The sequence below is a fragment of the Ochotona princeps genome, chromosome 24 (genome assembly GCF_030435755.1).
Source record: "Ochotona princeps isolate mOchPri1 chromosome 24, mOchPri1.hap1, whole genome shotgun sequence".
Classification (NCBI taxonomy): domain Eukaryota; kingdom Metazoa; phylum Chordata; class Mammalia; order Lagomorpha; family Ochotonidae; genus Ochotona; species Ochotona princeps.
The window spans coordinates 2,291,699-2,315,004 of NC_080855.1; the positions used below are offsets into that span (position 1 = coordinate 2,291,699).

The 23,306-nt window shown below is 41.8% G+C and overlaps 1 protein-coding gene and 1 pseudogene across 1 annotated transcript in view; one reads left to right on the top strand and one right to left on the bottom strand.

Annotated features, from left to right (window-relative positions):
- Positions 1 to 213: 213 nt before the first annotated feature.
- Positions 214 to 23,306, bottom strand: part of LOC101531236 (cytochrome P450 3A6) — a 330,285-nt gene continuing 307,192 nt past the window's right edge. The window contains exons 9-14 of the mRNA XM_058680736.1: positions 20,420 to 20,547; positions 19,356 to 19,422; positions 16,313 to 16,473; positions 7,268 to 7,494; positions 3,337 to 3,499; positions 214 to 587 (exon numbers count right to left, since the gene is read on the bottom strand). Coding sequence (XP_058536719.1) covers positions 492 to 587; positions 3,337 to 3,499; positions 7,268 to 7,494; positions 16,313 to 16,473; positions 19,356 to 19,422; positions 20,420 to 20,547 — 842 coding nt within the window. The 3' untranslated portion in view covers positions 214 to 491. The remainder of the gene's footprint in view (positions 588 to 3,336; positions 3,500 to 7,267; positions 7,495 to 16,312; positions 16,474 to 19,355; positions 19,423 to 20,419; positions 20,548 to 23,306) is intronic.
- On the top strand, positions 22,525 to 22,574 carry LOC118757807 (U5 spliceosomal RNA; annotated as a pseudogene).

Sequence of the window (23,306 nt, forward strand, 5' to 3'; positions counted from 1 at the left end):
AGTGCATGACTTCTTGACAAAGGACAAAAAATGGCAAAATCCACAGTGGATTCGCTCTAGTCTACCTTAATGTCAAACTAGAATTCAGAACAATTATCTCTACAGTGTTTGTGAGTATCCAAAGTGTGATTTGATCATTCTCACTGAGTTCCATAAATTCTCAATGGGCAGGAATGATGTTGACAACATTTTTTGTAAAGCAATATTTATTGATCATCTCAATGGGACACTTATTAGTGAATAATCCATATAACATAGGATACAAATGTCACTTGTACAGTCACCTCATTAATTTAAATTTCAGTAAAAATTACTCAAAAATAAGTCAGAATGTTTGTTGTGTGACCCAGCTAAGCAATGGCTGATAAAATTACATGAATGTGAAGAGAGATAATTCACAATAAATCAACTCTTATTAAGAAAGTAAAATGAAATCTTTGGTGTTTTGGATATAGCTTCCTTGAAGAGTAAAGCTGAGGTTCATAGAAAAATCATGCTCCACATACTGTTTCATCTCTTGCCACAACCTTCAGGAGAATGGGTTTTTCTGGTTGAAGGAGTCCTTGTGTGGCTAATTTAATGGGAATCTGCAACAGTTAAGTAAGCATGCTGAGAAGCAGGAAATACCACCAATAATAAAAGCACAGCAGAAAATCACACTCAGCATAATAATGGATTATCAACACAGAATATTATGTAAGCTTCATATAACAAATTTCTATTGTTATCGTATAACCTATTTCGACACTGAATAGTGAAACCATTCATCTGCCTATTCACTAAACAACATGTTTATGGAGAACATATTCTATGCCGGACCACAGGAAGATCACATTAATTTGTATTCTTTTTTATTTAAATTAGAAGCTAAAATGGTAAACATGAAAAATTTAAACATTACTTTTAGATTTATAGCTTATGCCTTTAGAAAAGTCACATAAAGTTGATTTTTGTATGTAGAAACTTGAGATTACTCTTGAATGGGTGGAACACATTTGAACTTTATGGACAGTTCTCAACCACTGGAAAGTTGATTCCTTTTAGTGATGAGAAAGGAAACGCCCTGGTTTTTGCTTCTAACATCTCTTCCTGCATTCCAGCTGTAATGCAAACAGGGAAATACTGAAGTTTTCACAAATTATTTCAACATCACCTAAGGGAACCATTCAGTGTTGGAGAAGCATGCAATGGCTCTCATCTCAATAGAGAAGCTCCAGCTACTCCTCAAGACATAAGGAAAAGCCAGCATGAAGATGACTGGAGGACTGACTGCCAAGGAGGAGGTGTCCCACACCACGTGCAGCAGAGACCTGATTCCTCCCAGGGAAGACTCCATTTCTTCACACACTTACAAACTTCCACATAGATCCCTGAATTCCACAAATATAGTGGTAACCAGCTCCACCTTCCTACGCTCCTCTGCACAAACCATAACGAAGTGAAGGAGATGCACATTAAATGCATATTAAACCCTAGACATAAGCTTCATAGGACCTTCCCTAATAGGATTCAATGAAAATAGTAATGTAAGTTTCTCACAGGAAAAATTCCAGAAAAGGGTGAAAAAGGATGAACACTGGACATGTTCTGACAGCCACTGAAATTGGCAACTGACCAACCATTTTATTCTCAATTTTCATTGTATTAAGATGGTATTAACATGATTTGAAGATGGAATCAAGAGGGGTATGATAAAACACATTCCTTGCCTTCCACAAAAATCCTGGGAGAAGAAATAAAAACACTACATACTAGTCATAAAATTATAAGTGCTGCAATTGATTGTTACAATAATACATACTTCAAGAAAGGCAAAATATAACAATGAAGTTGCTTTCTAAGATGCAGGAAAAGGCATAGTATATTTTATTATCAATTTTGATAATCAAATTAGACTTCTGAAACGGGCCCCATTCAACCAGGGATGATAATGATAAAAAATAATTAACTATTGATTATCACTGATTCAGTTCTACAGATTCTCACCTTAATGGACATAAAAATAGCAGAAAACACTTTCTTATAAACATATCGCTTACTCATATTCAAATTTGAAATGGTATTAATACACTTTCCATGAAGACGTACATAAAAGTATACAAATATACTCAAATAACTTTTGATAAAATTTTTAATTTAGGAAACTTAAAATACATATTTAGTAATTCCAAATCAATGTCTAAGCATTGCTTAAATATTTTGTGAATATTGTTAGTGGGCTGAGACCACTAAAAGATCTCACTGGGAGTTTACCCAAGGATTAAAATGCTGTTCCACTGTGACGTTTTGGGGAGATATTCATTGATGCAGGAAAAACACACTGAGAACCAAGATATATGATGTACCAACAAAGTATTCTATTAAGAGACAATTAGTCTGCTCTGAAATCATGAACAGAGAAGTGAATGTTCCCCAGACTAGAAAGAGGAAAATTCCTGCAGAGGGTGAATTTAAAAAGGTGGAAAAGCCAAGAACGAAGCAGAACTTGAAAGACAAGAACAGTGTGAGGAGGAGAGAAGGAAGAGAACTCGCAGAGCTAATATTGGAATGTAAAGGGAGTCAAGTTTATCTGGGACACAGCTCATGGAAGATGGCATAATGTAGTCAGGATCGCTATGGACAGTGTATAGTTTTCAATTATTAAGAGTTCCACAAATCAGCAACTGCTAACCTTGAGCCCATGGCAAAGAATAGGGGGACTTCTAAATTCACACTGCTTATGAATTATTTCATCATTTGGAGATGATCCAGGCATCATGAGTTTGTCAAGCCTCCCTCCGTTAAGTCTTTTGTACATCCAGTGGTTCAGTATTACCAGGATACACTATTTGTGCAAGTGGATTTCAGACAGTAAAAGGAAAGGGGGAATCAAAGTATGCTTGGGCTTTTGGTGGAGAAAGATTTTTTAGATCCATAAACATTTTCTAATAATATGCATTTTCCATGAACTTTTTAAGATGCCCCTTAAACTATGGAAGAGAATAACACTCAAAAATCATGACAAAGTAATCACTTAACCTCGTGTGTGAATACAGTTCTTCTCTATCACCTTTCAGCTTGAAATTACAATTAAAACTTTCCTCATCACATAATCACATCACGTTAGAATGCACTGACTCTAGGTGATCCTTATACTTGGGTCTTTAGAAAATTACCCATTTAGAACTCCAGAACTGCAAGACACTTAATGCTCACAGATCCATATACATTCCTTGGCTGCTAGAATGAACTCAAAAGAGAAATGGGTACACTCTTTAGTTATATAAAACACACTCACTAGAAAATAGTAATAATAATACTCCCAATAAGGCATAAGGAGCCATTAAGCACACTAACCTGGGTTTCCATACAAGGCTTGAAGGAGAAGTTCTGCATTAATCTGACCAGAGCAAGTTTTATGTTCATGAGAGCAAACCTCATACCAATGCAATTTCGGGGACCAGCTCCAAAGGGAAGGTATACATAAGGATTAATGTTGTCCTTGTTTTTCTTACTGAACCTGGTTCCACAACAGAAAATGAAAACAAATTAGTGATGCATAAAAACGCAAGAACCACCTATTTGGAGTTGTCACTTACACTGTTCAATCAATTATATATGGAATACACTTGTGGGTTGGCCATTCAAATTTTGCTTCTATTGAGCTTTTGGAGTTGTAAGTTACACAGCCTTTCTGATTCCCCTCACACTAGAGAAATGCTTTTTAAAAGACATTTATTATTGCACATTAAGTTCATTTAGGGTGGTAAAAAGCTCACATTCTGGAAGGTATATGGGAAATAGGAATGACGGAAGGGAAAGTGAGTCAACACTTCACCTGACAACTATTTCGATCATACAGTCACTGAGGAAGGAAAGGTGTCTCCCTAGTACCTGTTTTCCTCCTTCTCTCACCTTTCCTTCACTTTCTCCTCTACCGCCCTTTCTTTCTCCTTCCTCTCCAAACGATCCCTCAAATACTCTTTGCGGTCCCCCATACAACCACTCCCGTCTCTCTTGCCTGTAATAGTTTGTCAGATAATTGACATGGCATCTGATGCTACTCTACTTCAGTAACATCAGTGACTTCCTTGGCTATTTTTTAGACTAAGCTATAATTATCTTGAAGGTTAAGTCAAAATTCTAGTCATATTAATTCCTGGATGGTTGATGATTTTAAAGAAACTGTTTACATTGAGGAAATGGTCATGGGATATAATCATTTCCTTTTGACACAACGCTGAAAACCTTAGCTCACCAGCAAGAACAGAAATCAGGCTGGAATACAGGTCATGCCAAGCTAGGCTTTTACACATACTGGTTTGCATGGGCCAGGGATGGGAGTAGACTGAGCAGGGGCAGGTTCCATCACCCGCCTGTGATTATCAGAATGGAGGACAGGGAAGGTCATGTCAGATTACAGCATCTAAGGCAAAGGCCAAGAGAGGTGAGGGGCTGTGCCAACCTGGGTCAAAGCAACCACTGGCATGCACATGATCTGTGGTTGCAAACAGGCCTGGGGGGGAACAAAGGAGACACCCTGGCTGGGTTGGGGTTCCCACTGGTGAGTGCAGGGGCCGGAGTCAGAGCCACATTCTGGTCTGGATATGGCTGCAGTGCCCCTTGGAACAAGTGTGGACTGGGGCTGGGTGCACAAAACTGGACTAGACTCCAGCACCATCTGGTGCTCTGGAAGACCCGGGTAGGTGTAGGACAGGCTAGGTTAGGTCTTCACCCCTATTTTGCCATGCATGAGCTGTGTCTGGGTGTGGACAAGCCTTGGCTGGTCTGAAACATCCAAAAGTAACAACCGGAATGGGTTGAGGGCCAGTCAGGAAAGGCCACTGTTGCTGTTAGGACAGGATTGGTAAACTGAGTAGGACTGGCCCATGGACCCACCAGTATGCATGAGATCTGGCACTGTGAGAGGTTCGGATGGAGACGCTTTGGAATCTCCTCTGCCAGGACACAGTCCATGCAGGTGAGCATAAGAACCACGATAGGGAGCAGCCCAGACAAGCCAGGGAAAAATAACCAGCAGCATTCATTTGGCATGGGTCTGGGCAGATCATACTGAACCAGTTCACATCACTCACTGGCAAATCCAATCACCAGAATAGAGTGTGGGTATGGCCAGGCTTGAACACAACACATACCAGTACATGTTATGACTGAGACTGGGTGCCTGCTGGGCTGGGCTAATCTGTAACCCACACCAGCATCAGCTGGAATTGGTGTGAGCCAGGCCAAGTCACAGCACCCACTGGCAAATGCCGAGCTGAGGTGGCTGATGCCAGGTTGGGCCATAGCACCCGACCAGCACACGTGAGAACCAGGGACAAAGGGGGAAAATCTGGTAGAGGAAATGTGGAGGGCTCCCCTATTGAACAGCCACTCTCACTGGAGAGCCTGAGTTGGAATGGGGCTGACCAGACCAGGCAGGGCAACAACAACTATGGGCCTCATATGAGCTAGATCAGGAAAAAGCCAGGCTGGGCTAACTGTTCCTACTGGTACAACCATAAATCAGAGTGATTGAGGGTTGGTTGGGCTTTGCTGCAGCATCATTTGGCACATGCTGGCACTGGGGGCTAATTCTGTCAAGTGAACCTACAGAACCATCTGCAAAGTGCATGATCTGGGAATGGGAATGGGCCCAGTAGGGAAATAGTAGGCACCTCCTGCTTGGGTTACCACTCCACTGGATAAAATGAAAACCAAGACTGGGGCAGACCTGGCTGGACAGAACGGCACCCATCGACATGTGTGTGGACTGCATAGTGGGGCTGCTTGGGTTGAACTAGGCTTCAATGACTACTGACATGTATGAGAGCTGAATGGGATATGGGATAGACTGGACCAGTCTGCCATACCTATTTATAAGCACAGGAATCAGGTCAGGGGGCGGGCCTGGTGGGGGTTATTGGTAGTCATCCCAACTAAGCTGCAGCTCTCACTGGTTTGTGTGAGGGCCAAGAGTGTGGTGGGCAGAATCAGGCTGGACTGCAACACCCATTTATTCATGTAGAAGACAGGGCTGGAAACAGAACTGACCCAGCAATTGCAACCACCAGCATATGCATAAACTGATTGAGGTAATGGACTGTGCTAGACCATTCCATGATACTTAAAGCTAAATAGCAGTTAATCAAAATAATGACATACATTTGCCATTGAACATGAATGAAGCTATAAAAGGTACCAGTCCTGAACCTGCAGGACACACAGAATTGCTGGCCCATACCATAAAGGTTAGGTCAACACTGATTTGCTTTTCCATAAATATCACATGGAGACTCTGTGCTAGCACTAGAAGTGACATAGACCACAGACGTTTCTATCATCAGAAAGTCCATTTGACAAAAACATCTGGATTTTAACATTCCTGACTTACCAGCCAGTGCCCTACAAAACCTTGGTCACTTTTATTTGCCCATGCAATAATGGCAGCAAGTCAACCATTTCCAGAATGTACAATGTGCCCAAAACCTGTCATACACTGCTAGTTCCCAGAAGAGCAAACAGCTTCACTTGATCTTAGCCAAAAGGCCGAGAAGCGATGAGCAAACAGCTTCAACAGCCAGTTACTTCACACTGAAAGGAGTCTCACTACCAAGAGGTGTGTGAGCTGCCAGAGAATGGCACCCAGCACCAACACCAGGGTGTCTGGCCTCTCTTTTGTCCTCACTAACTCCTCTGTCCATCAGCAATGAGGACTTCTCAGCATAGCCTGAGGTTTTATAATTGCTTTAGAGGAAGAGGCCATCAGATACAAGTTGGAAATGTTTCCTATAGGTGCAATGACTGTAAATCAGCCAAAGTGAAAACCTGAAAACAAACAAAACTATACACCTAAAATAAGGCATCGGTTAATAGATTAAACGCAAACATCACCACAATTATGTGAGTTTTCACATGTATATAGAATTGTATGTGTATCAGTGGAGGACAACATGCAGGATCCCCAACACACAAATATCCAGAAGGTCAAATCTCTTACATAAAATGCAACAGCATTTTCACAGTCTCCTGTATAACTTAAACACTGTCTAAGCAATGTAAAATAGATGCTACATAAATAAGTTTGGAACTGTGGGTGATGACAGTTACTTGTTTCTACAGTTTTGGTAATAAATACCACTTTTGTCATAAGAAAAACTACTAAAAACAAAAGCAAATACATGAAAAAGATTTCACCATCACAAGTTTGTTGGATGTACTAACAGATACCAGAATATTTTGAACCAGCCTGGGTCAAGGTGGCCTCCCCTTCCCAGAAATCCTGTACCTTTCAGGGCAGAAATCATCAGGTTCTGTCCAGTACTTTGGATCTCGGTGAAGGGCATAACTCGGCATCATCACAACTGTACCTTTGGGAATGAATACCCCATTGATTTCAACATCTTTCTTACAGACTCTCTCAATTCTTCCTGCAATTGGGTATAATCTGAGAGTTTCATTCACCACCATGTCCAGATACTCCATTTGCGACAGAGCATCATAAGTCACAAGTGCCTGGGAAAAAAGAAACAGGTGTTGTTAAATTGAGATTTAAAATTGATTTTAAACTCAGTCTATGCAATGCTGTTGAAGCATTGTGAGCTTCAGAGGATAAGTCACAGTGATGAAAGACACTGGCTTTAAAGCAGCACTTAATAATAGTTACATCATTTGCCCTGCTCAATGAGTGATACATTCCAGTTCAGGAGACTTGGAGGTCAATTCCCTAAAGAGGCCTAGAAACCCTCAAACTGACCATATAATCAACCAATCAGCCAACCAATCAACAAATGTCTCTGTGTCTCTCTCTCTTTCTCTCACGTGTATGAGTGAAATTACAGAGTACACCACTGCTCCCAAAGAAAAAATGTCAGTCACTGCCATCATTTAGAGAGATCAGATGTATTGCCAGAGAAATAAGACATAGAAGAAAGAAAATCCATACTCTGCAAAAGACATTTATTTTAAAGTCCCTGATTTAAAACTGCTTTGATCACAATATACAATCTGAACAGACAAAAGGTCGTAACTATCATGTAACAGGCAAAGCCACAACCTGTAATGCCAGCCTGTCATGAACAAGACCGGTGTCCTGGCTGCTTCACTTCCATTCCATTTGACAGCTAATGACTGGGGAAAGCAGCACAACATGGTCCTCCAAATCACTACCTGTCCAGATAAACCCTAAATATAAATGGCTTAAACTCATCAAGCAAATGTGATAGACTAATGGACTGGATGAAAAACCAAAATCTATCTATTGCCTAAGGGGACACATCTAAGCAACAGAGATATGTAGAAACCTAAAGTGAAAGGATGGAAAAGAATATTCTAGGCTAATTGAAAGGAAAAACAATCTGATGTAGCCATTCTTATATCAGATAATAAAAACATCTATGTGAAAAACATTTGATCATTATGTGTGATAATGATGAAAGAATTCACTCAACAAGAAGAAATTACCATTATAAATGTATATGCATCAAATGCCAGGGTATCTAGCTATGTGAAACAAATATTAATGGATCTAAAGGAAGAAACAGACTGAAGTAAGATAACAGAGGGGACTTTAAAACCCCACTAACCTCAATGGACAGACCGATGAGACAAAAACTCAGCAAAGAAGACAGCTCACTCAGACAATAGAACAAATGGACGTAATTACTATCTGCAGAACTTTTCAATCTATAAACAGAATACATTTTTTTCTTCAGTACATGGAACTTTCTTCAGGAATGACCATGTTATACACCAAAAATAACCTCAAAAATTTTAAAAATCAAAAGAATACCAGGCATCTTCTCAGACCATCATGGAGTAAACTGGCAACCAAAAAGTCAAAAGACTCCACAAAATATACAAATACTTGAAAACTGAAAAAACTGAAAAATATACTGCTAAATAAAGAATAAGCTGTGCCCCCAGGGCAACTCGGGTCATCTCGGTGCTTGGGAACACAGTCTGGCTTACATTTTTTTTTAAATCTATTTTATTGTATTGTTGTTGACAATCTTTACATAGTTAATTACAGTTAAAGAAAGAAAAAGAAAAAAAAAGGTTCAGGGGGATAGGGAAGAGGGCAATACTATTATGTCCATATTGTTTCCATCATGTGTCTGAGGTAAAGGGGGATATTGAGGGAGAAGCCCCACAAGGTTTCCCGCCCACTCCGAGTCCCAGATGTGGGGCATGCTCTGAGATATGTGCTCAAGTGGTTTTAATAGTTCTCCGGTTATGAATCGCTGCCAGTTTCGCTCGATGAGGTCGTCCACTGATTGATATTGTCCATTATAAAGTCTCTGTTTGCCCCATATTTCGCTGCCAACATATAGCTGAGATGAATGATTGATCTGCTCTGTCTTCTGTCTTTTCTTGATTAGAGTTCTGAGTCCAGCAGTTCGATTGGGGAGATCTTCAAAGAAACTTTGAGGTATTCCCAGACTAGTTTCTTGTATGTTCTAGCAAGCACAGGGCCCGGCACAGTCCATCACCCGATCAGCTGGTGGTTTCAATTGCTGGGTTGGTTCTGTTTTCGGTCCCACCAGGCCCGCCCCCTACCCTGGTTTGCCAGTATGTGTAGCAGAAGATCAGTCTGTCCCCTATCCCATTTGGCTCTTGTACTTGTCAATGGGTATTAAAGCTTAGTTCTATCTAACCAACTCAACCATCCAGCCCTCACGGGTGTTGCTGAGTGCCTCTCTATCTAGCCATCCCAGCTTACGGGAATAGTGACCCAAGAAGGGGGAACCCATGCCCTCCCCCCAAGCAACCCGACTCTGGGAACACCCAGGCCCGGCGCGCTGGGGGCCGCTAATCCCCTGGCCAGTTCTGCCCCTCCCTTCCTGGATCTCACTTGTGCTGGTTGGGTGCTGTACAGGCAACCACGCCCTGGCATTACTTGTTTTGTCGCGACCAAACCCGGCTCGACCCACACTCTGTTCTGGTGATCGGATTTGCCAGTGGGTGACATGAACTGATTCAGCCTGGTCTGCTCCTGACCCATGCTGAATGTGTGCCAGTGGGAAACTTTCCATGGCCTATTCTGGGCTGTTTCCTATCATGCTTCTTGCGCTAACCTGCAGGGACTGTGTCCTGCCAGAGGAGTTGCCCAGGCTCCTCCATCAGAATCCCTCCCAATGGCAGAATTTGCGCATGCCAGGGGGTCCTTGAGCCAACCCTACCCAGTTCACCTCCTGTCCTAGCAGGAACAGTGGCTTTTCCTGGCTGGCTTTCACTCCATTCTGGTTCTTGCTGTTGGATGTTTCAGCCCGGCCATGGCTCGTCCATACCCACATACAGCTCACGCATGGCTCAAGAGGGGATTGAGACCCAGCCTAGTCAGTCCCACATCTACCCTCTGGTGCTCCATGACACCAGATGGTGTTAGGATCCGAACTGGCCTGGTGCGTCCAATCCCAGCCCACACTAGTGCCTCGGGTGACTACAACTGTTTTCTAGATAGAATGCAGCCCCCATTCCAGCACACGACCCCTTGGTGGGAATCTCAACCCAGTTAAGGTATCCCCATGCCTCCCCAACTGGGCTGTTCCTAGCCGTAGATCATGTGCCTGCCAGTGGTTGCTCTGACTCAGCTTATCTCAGTCCCTCACTTGTCCTGGCCTCTGCCTTAGATAGTGTGACTTAGCGTCCTTGACTCAACTAGCTACCTAAGCAGCGATTCAGACAACCAATATCCCAGAGCTCCCTGGCCGGGGGGCCAGCAGGCAAAGCCTGGCACCACATTGTACACTGGCCACCCTGGGGAAGGCCGAGGACTCATTCACTGCCTTGCGGCAGTGTCTTTGGCGTGAGCCCGCAGCATTGGGTCCGACCCGGCAGGGGCACCCCCCACAGCCGCCACACTGTGAGGAGCGGCACTTGCCCCCGAATCCCAAGGCCCGAACCCTGGCTTACATTTTCATGTAGTCTTCCTGACGGAGCCCCAGGAGCTGACCTCTCGGAGGTAGGTCTCTGGATTTGTTCCCAATGACAGTAAATCTGCCTCTGAAGAACCTGTAATTACTTAATAATGCTGAGCACTGAATACCAGTTCATTCAAAAGCTCAGATTCCGGGCATGCCCAGCAGGATGTCCCCATTACCTGCCATGATGATGGATCAGCAGAGGAGTCACACGGGGCAGCGCCATGACAATAACTAGCACTCGAGAACCATATCCGGTAGTGGATTGTATGGGGGGTGTGGGCCACAAGTTGTGGAAACTCTAACCCCACTGGGTGACTTAGGAGTGGGAATGGTGACACTGTAAGCTGGGTGAGACCAAGGAGCTTAGCCACAGTGTTTAGGGCAGGGATTGCGACAGGCAACGGCTGTGCTGAGCTGAGCCAGAGCAACCACTGGCATGCTTAACACTGGCTGCGATCAGGCCTGATTGGGGAGCTGGGGGGAGACCCTGGCTGGGTGAAGGTTCCCACCAAGGGGCGCACACGCTGGAATGGGGCTGTGTTCTGGTCAGGACACAGTTGTAGCCTCCCTTGGCACAAGTGTGGACTAGGACTTGGCACACCGGGCCGTGTCAGACTGCAGCACCTTCTGGTGTTCTGGAGGACCAGGGTAGATGTGGGATGGCATAGGCTGGGTTTCAACACCAACTGAGCCATGTATGTGCTATATGTGGGTATGGACCAGCCGTGGCTAGGCTGAAACATCCAACAGCGGGAACCAGAGTGGGTTGGAAGTCATAAAGGTCGTTGCTCTTGCTAGGACAGGAGATGAACTGGGTGATGCTGGCCCACGGACACACTGGAATGCGTGGACCTGGCACCAGGAGGGGCTCTGAGGGAGGAGCCTGAGCAACTCCTCTGACAGGACACTGATCCTGCAGGTAAGCATGGGAAGCACGGAAGGAAACAGCCCAGAAAAAGTGCACCACTGGCGGACCAGGCTGAGTCAGTTCGCGTCATCCACTGGCGAACACGAGCGCCAGAGCAGAGTGTGGGTCGAGCCATGTTTGGTCATGAAAAAGCAGGATACAACACAGAATACCAAGGTGAGGCTGCCTGTGCCAGATGAGACCGCAGCACCCAACCAGCACACGTGAGAATCAGGAAGGGAGGGGCAGAGCCGACAAGGGAATAAGGGATGGTTCCCTTACTGGACAGCTACTCCCCCCGGACAGCATGTGCTGGGACCAGACTAGGCACAGCTACAACACCTGTGGGCCTCATGTGGACCAGATCAGGGAAGAGCCAGGACAGGCGGACTATTCCTACTAGTGTTAACAAGACTGTAGGGGGTGAGAGCTGTCAGGGCTTAGCCGCAGCATCAGCTGGCACTAGGGGCCAATAGTGTCAAGTCCAACCACAGGGCCACCTGGAGAGAGCATAATCCGGGAGTGAGAGTGACCTGGGAGGGAAATAGTGGGCTCCCCCTCTTGGGTTAACACTTCAATGGGAGGGCACAATAATAACTAGGACAGGGGCTGGGATGGCTAGCCAGAGAGGCACTCAACCACATTCATGAGGGCTGGACAGTTAAGCTGGTTGGATGGAACTAGGATCCAATGTCGTTTGACATTTGCGAGAGCCCAGTGGGATGTGGGGCAGACTGAAATAGGCTGTACACATGCTAGCAAATCAGGGCAGGGGCGGGCCTGGTGGGGGTCACGCTGACCAGGCTGCAGCTCCCACTGGTTGGTGTGATGGCTGAATATGTGATGAGCAGAACCAGGACGGACTGCAACATCCATTGGTTCCAGTGGAAGTCGAGGCTCAAGACGGAACCAACTCTGCAATTGCAACCACCAGCTGAACGGGGAGATGGACTGTGCCAGGTCCTGTACTTGCTAGTACATATAGGATTCTCGTCTGGGAACACCTCAAGATTTCTTTGGGGATCCCCTCAACCAAAATGGCAGGCTTGGAACCTTAACCAAGAAAAGACGGAAGACAGAACAGGTCAGTCAACCACCACAGCTATATGTTGGCAGTGAAACACTGGACAAAGGGAGACTCTGTGATGGACTATGTCAATCAGTAGATTATTCAACAGCCTCATCGTGTCTGGAGTGTTGAGATTGGCAGCAATGCATAACTGGTGAACTACTGGGACCACTTGAGCAAGGATCTCAGAGCATGCCCTACACACGGGACCTGGGGTGGGTGGGAGACTGGGTGGGGCTTCTCCTTAATATTCCCTTTAGCCCTTGTAACTTTTTACCCTGATCAACAATGTAAAGATTGCCAAAATATATTTTTTTAAAAAAAGAATAAGCTGTGGAAGAAACCAAAGGGGAAATTTTTAAAATGTTTGAAATTAATGAAGGCATCAACAACATATGAAAGTAAAGGGACACAATCAAGGCAGTGTTAAGAGGAAAGTTCATTTCAATCAACACTATGTCAAGAAAATAGAAAATTGGCTATACATACATCTGAAAAGGCCTAGAAAAATAACAGTAAAGCAATGCCAAGATTAGCAGGTGAAAAGAAATAACCAAAATAAGGAAGAAAATAAACCAAATAGAGACCAAAATAACATACATAAGATCAGTTAATCAGAGTTGGTTCTTCTAGAAAATTAACAAAATAGATTCTCCATTACCCAATTATCCAAAAATAAAAAGGAAGTAGAAGATACAAATCACTAAAATCACAGATGAGGTTAATTCCTGGTCGTCTATGCACCGAGACCACATGGGGGTGCCAGCTCATGTACTGACTACTCCACTTCTCATCCAGCTCCCTGTTCGTGGCCTGGGAAAGCAGCAGAGGATGACCCAATGCCTTGGGACCCTGTACCAATGTGGGAAACCAGAGGGGACTTCTAGTTCCTTGCTATATATTGGCTATACTCTGACCATTGCAGCAACTTGGGAAGTGAAACAGCAGACAGAAGATCTTTCTCTCTGTATGTCATTTGGTCTGTAAATCTATTTTTCCAATAAAAATAAATAAATCTTTAAAAAAGATTCAGATACAGCAAAGGAAAAATAACAATAGATACCTCAGGCATACATAGAATGATCAGGGAATATTACAAGTAATTATTGGATAGCAGCCTGCAGAGATAAGAAGCAAGAGCCTCACCTGTCACATTATACAAAAATCAGCTCTAAATGGATCCAGGATCTGTATCTGCACTCAGAGACCATCAGACTATTAGAGGAAAACATGGGAAGCATACTGCAAGATACAGAAATTGTGAAAGATTCTTAGGAAATTCACCAAAAGCACATGCAGTCAAAGCCAAAATAAATAACTGGGATTATACCAAACTAAGAAGTTTCTGTTCAACAAAGAAAACGAGCAACATTAAGAAGCAACAAGCAGAATGGGAGAAAATCTTTGCATATTACACAACAGATAGGCTACTAATATCCAGGATTTACGATGAGCTTCAGAAACTCAACATAAAAACAAACAACCCTGAGAAGAAATGGGCCAAGGAAATAGATATTTTTCGAAACAACAAGTTCAAATAGCTAATAGACATCTAAAAAAATGCTCAGGCTCCCACATTGAAATTCCACTTGACTCCAATGTGACTGTCCAACATTCAGAACTCCACTAACAACACCTGTTGGTGTGATTGTGAGGGAGAAATGTGCCACTCTTCACTGCTGGTGGGAATGTAGACTAGCACAACCATTATGGTAATATGGAGAGTGCTAAGAGAACAGAAAATTGATCTGTCGTATGACTCAGTTATCCCACTTCTGGGAATATATCCAAATGAAATAAAATATATATATGAGAAAGGGATCTGTAAGCCTATATCTACAGCAGCACAAGCTACAATAGCCAAGACATGGAAACAACCCAGATGCCCATGAAAAGAAAAGTGGTTAAAGAAACTGTGGTACATCTGCTCCATAGGATATTATTCAGCCATTAAAAAGAATGAAATTCTACCAGTTGCAACCAAATGGTTCCAACTAGAGACCATTGTGCTCAGTGAAATAAGTCAATTCCACAAAGACAAGTATCACATGCTCCCTCTAATATAAGGCAGCCTTCATGCAAAATACAAGATCAACATATATGTATATGTAAATATGTATATATATATAGTTATCTAGAGGAACTGTATAATGGAAGCAAGTACACTGTGAAATGAAGATACATAGCAGTATGCATCTGTACTTCTGAATAAACAATGGCCTCCCAATGAAACTGTTAAATGTATCTTGACAATAGGATGCTTGACTTTCTATCATTGTCTATACCCACAATTGTATGATACACTGAAAAATGATGGGCTGTTGCTGAAGGACTATACCATTGCTACAGGAGAAACAATGGGGCACAGGGAGGATGGAAAGGGAAATCCCTGAGGCTAAAGAACTGTATCACGAAAAACTGAAGTGAAAATAAGAAGAATGAACATGTACCAATAGTTTCAGTTCTTATAAGGTACTGAGAGTCCAGAAGCAGCTCCTGATATCTGGCTTGGCTTGGCTTGGCTTGGCACTGCACTGGCCATAACGACCACTCGGGAAGCAAACCAGCATATGTGTCTGCCTCATTCTCTCTAGCTCTAACATTCAAAATAAGTGAATAAGTAACTAACTAGGTAATTGAGTAAATCGTTTTTTGTTTTAATTGCACAAATGAGAACTTGGACTATTTCTATCCTACACTTACCAAAAAAGAGCTTAAAATGATGTTAACATGGCAACAATTTCAGTTTTGATGAAAAGAACAAGTTCAAGAACAAAAACAAGATAGGAACCCACTCCAGCTCAATTCACTGTTGATAGAATGTCTCTCAGGTATAGCTTCAGCTGTCAGCTGCAAACTCGGAAGAAGACCCTATTTACCTTGCCACCAAACAGCCACAAACCCAGACATGAGGTTACATAATATGAGCCTATCGCTTGGTGTTATCTTGGAGAGACTGAGTTTGACTCAAGAGCCAGAGACCCTGAGTCATCTCTTTTCTCCTTTACCACTGGTGGTGTGACTGGAGGATGAGATGTGCAGGAAGCAGAGCACAGTCGGCCTCCCCAGGCCAGGCCCACTCAGCCAACAGCTAGAACAGACCAAGTCCAGCCACTTGAAGCAGAGCTAATGACCACAAACCTGAGCAATAGGGACTCCCTATAGGTGCCACCATGGTTCTGCAGGTATTTTTGACTTGGCACAGACATCCAGGACCAACACCGATTTACAAAGGTCTTACAATTCAGTGAGTAGCATTCATCATTTTGTTTCTTCATGTGTTTTCTTCTTCAGTTTTTTTTTTTTTCTAAATTTGTCAGTGAACGTATCCAGGCCACACATTTACAACCATTCCCGTGCACAGTGCTGTGGAGGTTTTCTATCAAGACACTCTCTCTGCCAGTGTCCCTGCCGTTTGTATTACCCACTCACCTTACTGGGTAAAGCTGCATCAATCTCCTCCTGTAGCTTCTGCTGGACATCAGGATGAATGGCCAAAAGGTACATAATAAAGGAGAGCGTACTGCTAGTAGTTTCATAGCCAGCAAAAAGAATGATAACTGACTGGGCTACAAGCTCTATATCACTCAGAGCTAAAAACAGAAGAAACACATGTTAAGTAAAGTTGATGAGTATGAATCAAACCAGTAGAGGAATAAATTCCACCTAGGGATAAATGTACTTGATGGGTTAAGCTGTGACCTACAATACCAGCATTCCATACAAATGATGGATTCAAGTCCAGGTGCTCCACTTCCTATTCAAACTAAGCTAAAGCACCTGGAAAAGCAGCAAAAGAGGCCCAAGGACTTAGGCCCACATACACAAGCGGGAGTCTTGGATAGAGTTCCAGCCTCCTGGCTTCCGCCTAAACCAGCCCCAGCTGTTGCAGTCATTTGGTCTGTGAACCAGCAGATGACAGAGCACACACTTTCACTCTTGTTCTCTCACTATCTAACTCTGTATTTCAAGTAAATAAATAAGAAAAGAAACAAAAAGTTCACATAAACCTTCAAAATACCCAGAAGAAAAAAACTGAAAATTCAGAACCAAACAATGTGTGGTATTCACACTAATGTCGACTATACAGACAGAAAAAAGGAAGGTCTGTCTCTACATCTTTCTGTAGCTATTAAATAAACAAATAAGTAAATAAATAAATAAATAATTCATTAAGCAAAGAATTGCACATGTCCAAACTCTACCCTAGAAGCATAAAATCAAATTCTCACTTTTCATGCAACATGAGAACCTAGTATGCACAACCTGACTTGAGAAGCATGGGTTATACTTTTGAAAGGCATCAAGTATGACAAGATCTGAGGCAGAGCTTAAAGACCATAATCTCAGATTGTAAAGAAATTCAGAGAAAGAAAAGGATCAGAGATTCATCCTAGTCAGTTGAGGAGCAGTAAAATAGCTGGTAATGGAATGTATCAATAGAAAATCATGGGTCAGCATGAGATACTGAAAGATGGGATACAACAACGCCTGCAAAATCATGGCCTGAATGCCCTCGTCTCAAGTGCGTGCTCCCTGTAGTTCCTTTCCTCATGTTCCCAATCCAGCCTTTGTGGTTATGAGCTGGCATCTCTCTAAATTTTAATTCTGAAAGAATCTAAAATCTGAAAAAATTATCTGTTTGATCAAGTCTGATTATGACATTTAGGTATCTACAACACTGAAATAAACATATACCTACCCTAACTAAACAAATTATGTTCTAAAACATATGAGATTAATGTGAAAAATGTCTACAGAGTCCTGGTTTACCACTGAAAATTTGTGAATAACTTCAAAATGCTTTCTCCATGTTAACATAAACCTGTTGATACTGTAATGAAAATGGACTAGAAACTCAAACCACACATCTCTAGTTTGTCACAGTCACCTCTAACTATCATGTTCACTTTCAAATTTTCATTAAGAATTTGAACTATAATATTGCAACAAGGTGGAGGAATCCACCATGGGGGAAGGGTTTGGAAAGGGGTGGGAGGAATCCCAGAGCCTATGAAACTGTGTCACATAATGCAATGTAATTAATAATAAGAAAAAAACAATGCAATCTAAAACTTTGTTTACTTGCACTACTGTATGCCAAATATGCATGCTGCATATGTCTGGTGATTAATATACTGAACACTGAAACTACAGAGCCATTTTCTTTATCAAAGAAAGCTATGTTAAGGTAAATGACAGAGAAGTGAATATACTGGTTAACATATTGGTTAAGATGCCTATGGGATTCAAATCCAATTGCAAAATGTTTGTTTCCAAGTCACATTTCCAGCCTCAATTCAAGTTCTCTGCTAATTCAGACCCTGGACTACACTCGCCATGAATCAAATAATTGGGTTTCCTCCACCATGTAGGAGACACGGATTCAGTTTCTGGATCCTGGCATCCTGATTCATCTGTGGGCAATGTGAGTATCTGGGGACTGAATTGCTATTTGAAAAGTGCATACTCACTCTGTCTCTCTTCTCTTTCTCTCTCTCCATCCCTCCCTCAAAATATAATAAGAAAAATTTAGATTATAGGCCATCTTAACAAAATATGAGTGAGAAGGAATGTAGACACTGATAGATTTACACAGATGTACTGGAATCAGTCCATCCTATTATCTAAGCCAGTTGTTAAGTGCTTCATAATTTTGCCAGGGGGTTGGCAAAATACTAATAGGCTGAAAATGACCACCATCAGAAAATCTACATCAAAGAAAAAGGATATGAACTGGGGAGGAGGTGTTTGAGAAAAATGAGACATGAAGAGATGGAGAAAATAAAGACCTATTGGCACCATTAAGTATCATACATTTGGAAGTATTTTATTTCTAGTTCTGTATAGATAAATTTAATTTTCCTTGTTTTGATTACAGGAATAATGTAGAAAGCAGACACCTCAGTAGCGATAATCACTTCCAGTTCCCAAAAATGATGAGTAGGAAGTCATTTCACATCCAGTGAGTGATCGTGGTTTCACTTGAGAGCCATCAGTGCACAATGAAACTAGCAGGTGGAGGTTGAGGAGAAACTGCAAACAAACTCTCCAAGGTTTCTCCCACAGGGTGCATGTGTATTACAAACAGAAAAATGGAATCTTACAGGCTATTAGGCCACTGAGCACACTTCCACCAAGCAGTCCCAGTTAATACAAGAGCTCCGGACAAGTTCCACATCTAGATGAACATTTCCAGGTAGACACTCGGATTCAGGGATCTGTATGTGACTGGGGATCCACCTCTGTTCTACCAACAACTGTGATCCACCAGCCATTCACTGGTTTCCCAGCATGAAATGCATGGTTCACCTCGTGCTCATGCCACAGGCTGGGAGAATTCACTCTGACCTCCACTGATAACATCTGAACATGCATCTCTGCAGGCTGGCAGAAATGCTCAGCTGCCTCAAAAATGTCATGTATGTTTAGGAAACAAACCGTGCCTCAGAACTTCCCATCCATTCATAATTACCTTTGTAGGAATTGATTTCTTCGGAATTCTGGGAGTTAATCATCAGTTGCAGAAAATCTGCTCGGTGCTGAAACAGAAATGTCAAAGACAAGATAACCCTATGTTAGAAGTACACCATTGCACCGGCTTTCTCAGAAGTCCCCTCTCAAGTCCAAGTCTCACTGGAGTTGCCTGAGTCACCAGTGAACAAAACTACCCATCTGCACATCTTAGAGGGCATTTCCCCCAAGGAAAATTCAGCCACACTGTCCACTTGCTTTCTAATCCTGAGTTTTTCTGGCTTTTGCACACAGCTTCCCAGCAAAAGAAGCCTCTGCTCCTTCTACTGTCACGCTTGGTCAGCAAGTCCTTTCTGTTCTCCCTTGGCTCTTACTCAATATCTGAACAGATTAAACTCCCACAGATCCTTACCAATGTTCAGGTGTAAATTTTCAAGTATTTCACGTCCCAAAAACAGACATACTAAATTCATTGACACCCAGGTATCTGGTCCTGTTTACCAACCTGCAAACATCCCTGTACAGAACTCCAGACCACACAAAAACAATGTCCAGTTAGCCAATTTACAGCCTCAATGCCTAGAGAAGACCACTGACCCAACCAAGCCATGAGGTTTGCAAATACAACATAGACACTCTCCCATCAGGTAGACTAATGGGACCTTTCACAGTAGCTTATGTAAAGTAAGACACGTGAGATGAAGATGATTCTTTAAAAACCTAAGATCTGGAGAAACCACAGTTTCAGTAAACGGTTTCTAAACCCTTATTTTTAAACCTTGATAACTTATTCAGTGGGAGGGAAATGATAAAGTTCCTACCTCAATAGTATTCTTCAAAATACTAATTGTCTACCTATTGCTACACTGTAAATGTCCTGACTTATTTTCATATTACCTACCCCAAACCACAGCTTATTCATATCCCCAAATGTTAAAACTCTCCTTTATAAACCTAAACTCTCTACCATCAACAAATGCACAGAGAAATATTAAAATCCTATGTTTATAGCCCAAAACCCCAGCAAAAACAAAACATCCAAATGCAAGCAACAATCACATTTACCTTCTGCTTGTCTTTCAGACGATCTTCCTTTATCCTTTCTACAGACATTTTCAAAAAATCAGTAACCTCTTTTGGGAACAAACTGACATGTAATGCCTCAAAAACTGGGGTAAGGAATGGAAAGAGAGCTACAGGAGAAAGGAAATAAAGAAATCATAATTTTAAAAAAATCAAAATTATGTGACACAATTATCGTTTCTCAGTCAGAAGAGTGGTTCTCAACCAAGAAGGATTCCTTCAGCACTTTTTCCTTAGACTTCCAGGCCAATGGCTTGAACAGAGCAACCAATGCCCTTTTCTGCATCTTTGAAATGACAATAGGGATGGATGAAATACCCTGACCTGTCTACCTTTTATTTATTGGACTATATTCTCTTTGGATAAACTAAAACACTTAGTTGCTGTATTAATAACTGTCTACTTCAAAATGCATTCTATGAATGAATGAAAATGAAACTATAATCAGTAACAAAATGAAACTATAATCAGTAACAGAAAGCAAACAGCAAGATCACAAATATGTGGAAAACAATCAATTCTCCTGAATCACCAATGGATCAAAGCAGAAATTAAAAGGATAAATACAAACACTTTGCAATCAATAAAACTGAAGTCATTTATAGCAAACCTCAAAGCATATTTTTGTAAGACATAGTGAAAGCTCTGCTTAGAAGGAAATATATTGTTATAAATGTCTCAATTTTTTAAAAGTTTCCAATCAATAATCCAACTTTACATGCTAGCACACAAAAAATTAGGAGCAAACTAAAATGAAAAAAAGAGTTGGGATAGTAGTCGAAGATGGCCAGCCATAGAGAGCTGGTGTAGGGCAGAATGGTTACAGAGGGGAACCGATCCAGCAGAGAAACAAACCAGGAGACACAGAATTGTGGGGATAGGTGTAGGAAGGTCACTGGAGTTCGCTGAAGTAAGAAGATCTACACAGCGTGGAGAGACAACCATAAAAAGGAAAAAAGAGAAGACAGCACGCCGTGAGAATTTTGGTGAGTCATGACCCCAGCCAGGGGGAAGGCGACGGAATCTCAGCCGTTCCTGGGACCAAAGAGGAAATTAATGAAACATACAATATATGACAGAGAAAAATAGATAAAATAAAATGCTTTTTTTCTAAATATCAACGAAATGGCAAGCTTTTAGCTACTCAGATGAACAAATAAAGACACCTGACAAATGACTATCATCAGAAATGCATTACAGTAATTACATCAACTTCAGAAATAAAAAGAATTATAAAGGGAATCTACTGACAACATAGTTATTAGAACATTTTCATAAAGTAAATAAAATGAACAAATCCTATAGACAAATTACAGAATTGAAACAGAAGGGAGTAGATAATACGTAGAGAACACAAAAATATCAAAAACTGTCTACAATGAAAATCACAGTTCTAGATGAATTGAACGGTGATTTCCATCAAGTATGAAAGATAACTGATACTACTTCTTCACACACATTGGCAAAACACCAAAGAAAAATAGATGCTTCTAAGTTGAGTCTATGAGACAGATATTACACTAAAAATAACATTAGACAAATACATCATGAGAAAGATGCAATCCAAGTGTTTGGGATCCTATAACCCATGTGGGAGACCTGGAAGAAGCTCCTTGGCTTCAGCCTGGCTCACTCTTGGCTGCTGAGGCCACGTGGAGAGTAAACTACCAGATGGAAGATCTTTTCCTCTCTCTTTCTCTGTGTCTTTCAAATAAATAAAAATAAATCTTTGAAAACAAACCTATCTCGGGCCCAGCGGCGTGGCATAGCGGCTAAAGTCCTCACCTTGAAAGCTCCGGGATCCCATATGGGTGCCGGTTCTAATCCCGGCAGCTCCACTTCCCATCCAGCTCCCTGCTTGTGGCCTGAGAAAGCAGTCGAGGACGGCCCAAAGATTTGGGACCCTGCACCCACGTGGGAGACCCGAAAGAGGTTCCTGGTCACCGGCATCGAATTGGCGCGCACCGGCCCATTGCGGCTCACTTGGGAAGTGAAACATCAGATGGAAGATCTTCCTCTCTGTCTCTCCTCCTCTCTGTATATCCGGCTTTCCAATAATAATAAATCTTAAAAAAAAAAAAAGCCTATCTCAAGATCGTATAAATCTTTCGCCTTTTACTAAAGATTTCCATGGAGAGGAAAAAAAAACCTATCTCAAAAACTATCATAGTTTTACACTGCAGACCTAAAACTATGCAACTCAAACAGGAAAGTCAAGAGGGTTAATTTCATGACCTCAGATTTAACAAAGGATTCGTATACTTAATACCCAAATTAGAACCAGAAAAAGGAAAATAGACAAACTGTACATTGCCGTAAATTAATCATTTGTACCTAGAAGGCAACTATCAGGACAGTTTTTTAAAATACAAAAATATGATAAAGTTTTTACAAAGCATGTAACTTTTTTGTTGTTAAAATCAGAATAGAATTTTATTTGTCAAATCCAGATTTTATAAAATTTGTAACAAATTTTGGTATATTAATCTTGATATATTTCCATCTCGGATTGTTTAAAAAGTCCATGGTTTATCATCAAAATGATTTATATTTGATACTTAGATGGAGTAATGTACCGTATCTTTTAAGTGAATTTTTATCTGCAACGTATAAATACAGAGGCATGAAAATGGTAATTATAATTTAATTATAATATGATTTAGTTAACAAGTTGAGGATGATCAAAACTGCCATGGGTTACTACTTCTATTCACTAGAGAGACTGTTATCAAAAAGATGGAAAAATCAAGCACTGACAAGGAAGTGAAAAAGTTGGAACCTTACACACTCCAGATTGGAAAATAAAATTATAGTAATTGTGATAAACTATTTGAAAGTTAATGAATGAATTAAACACAGAATTACTACC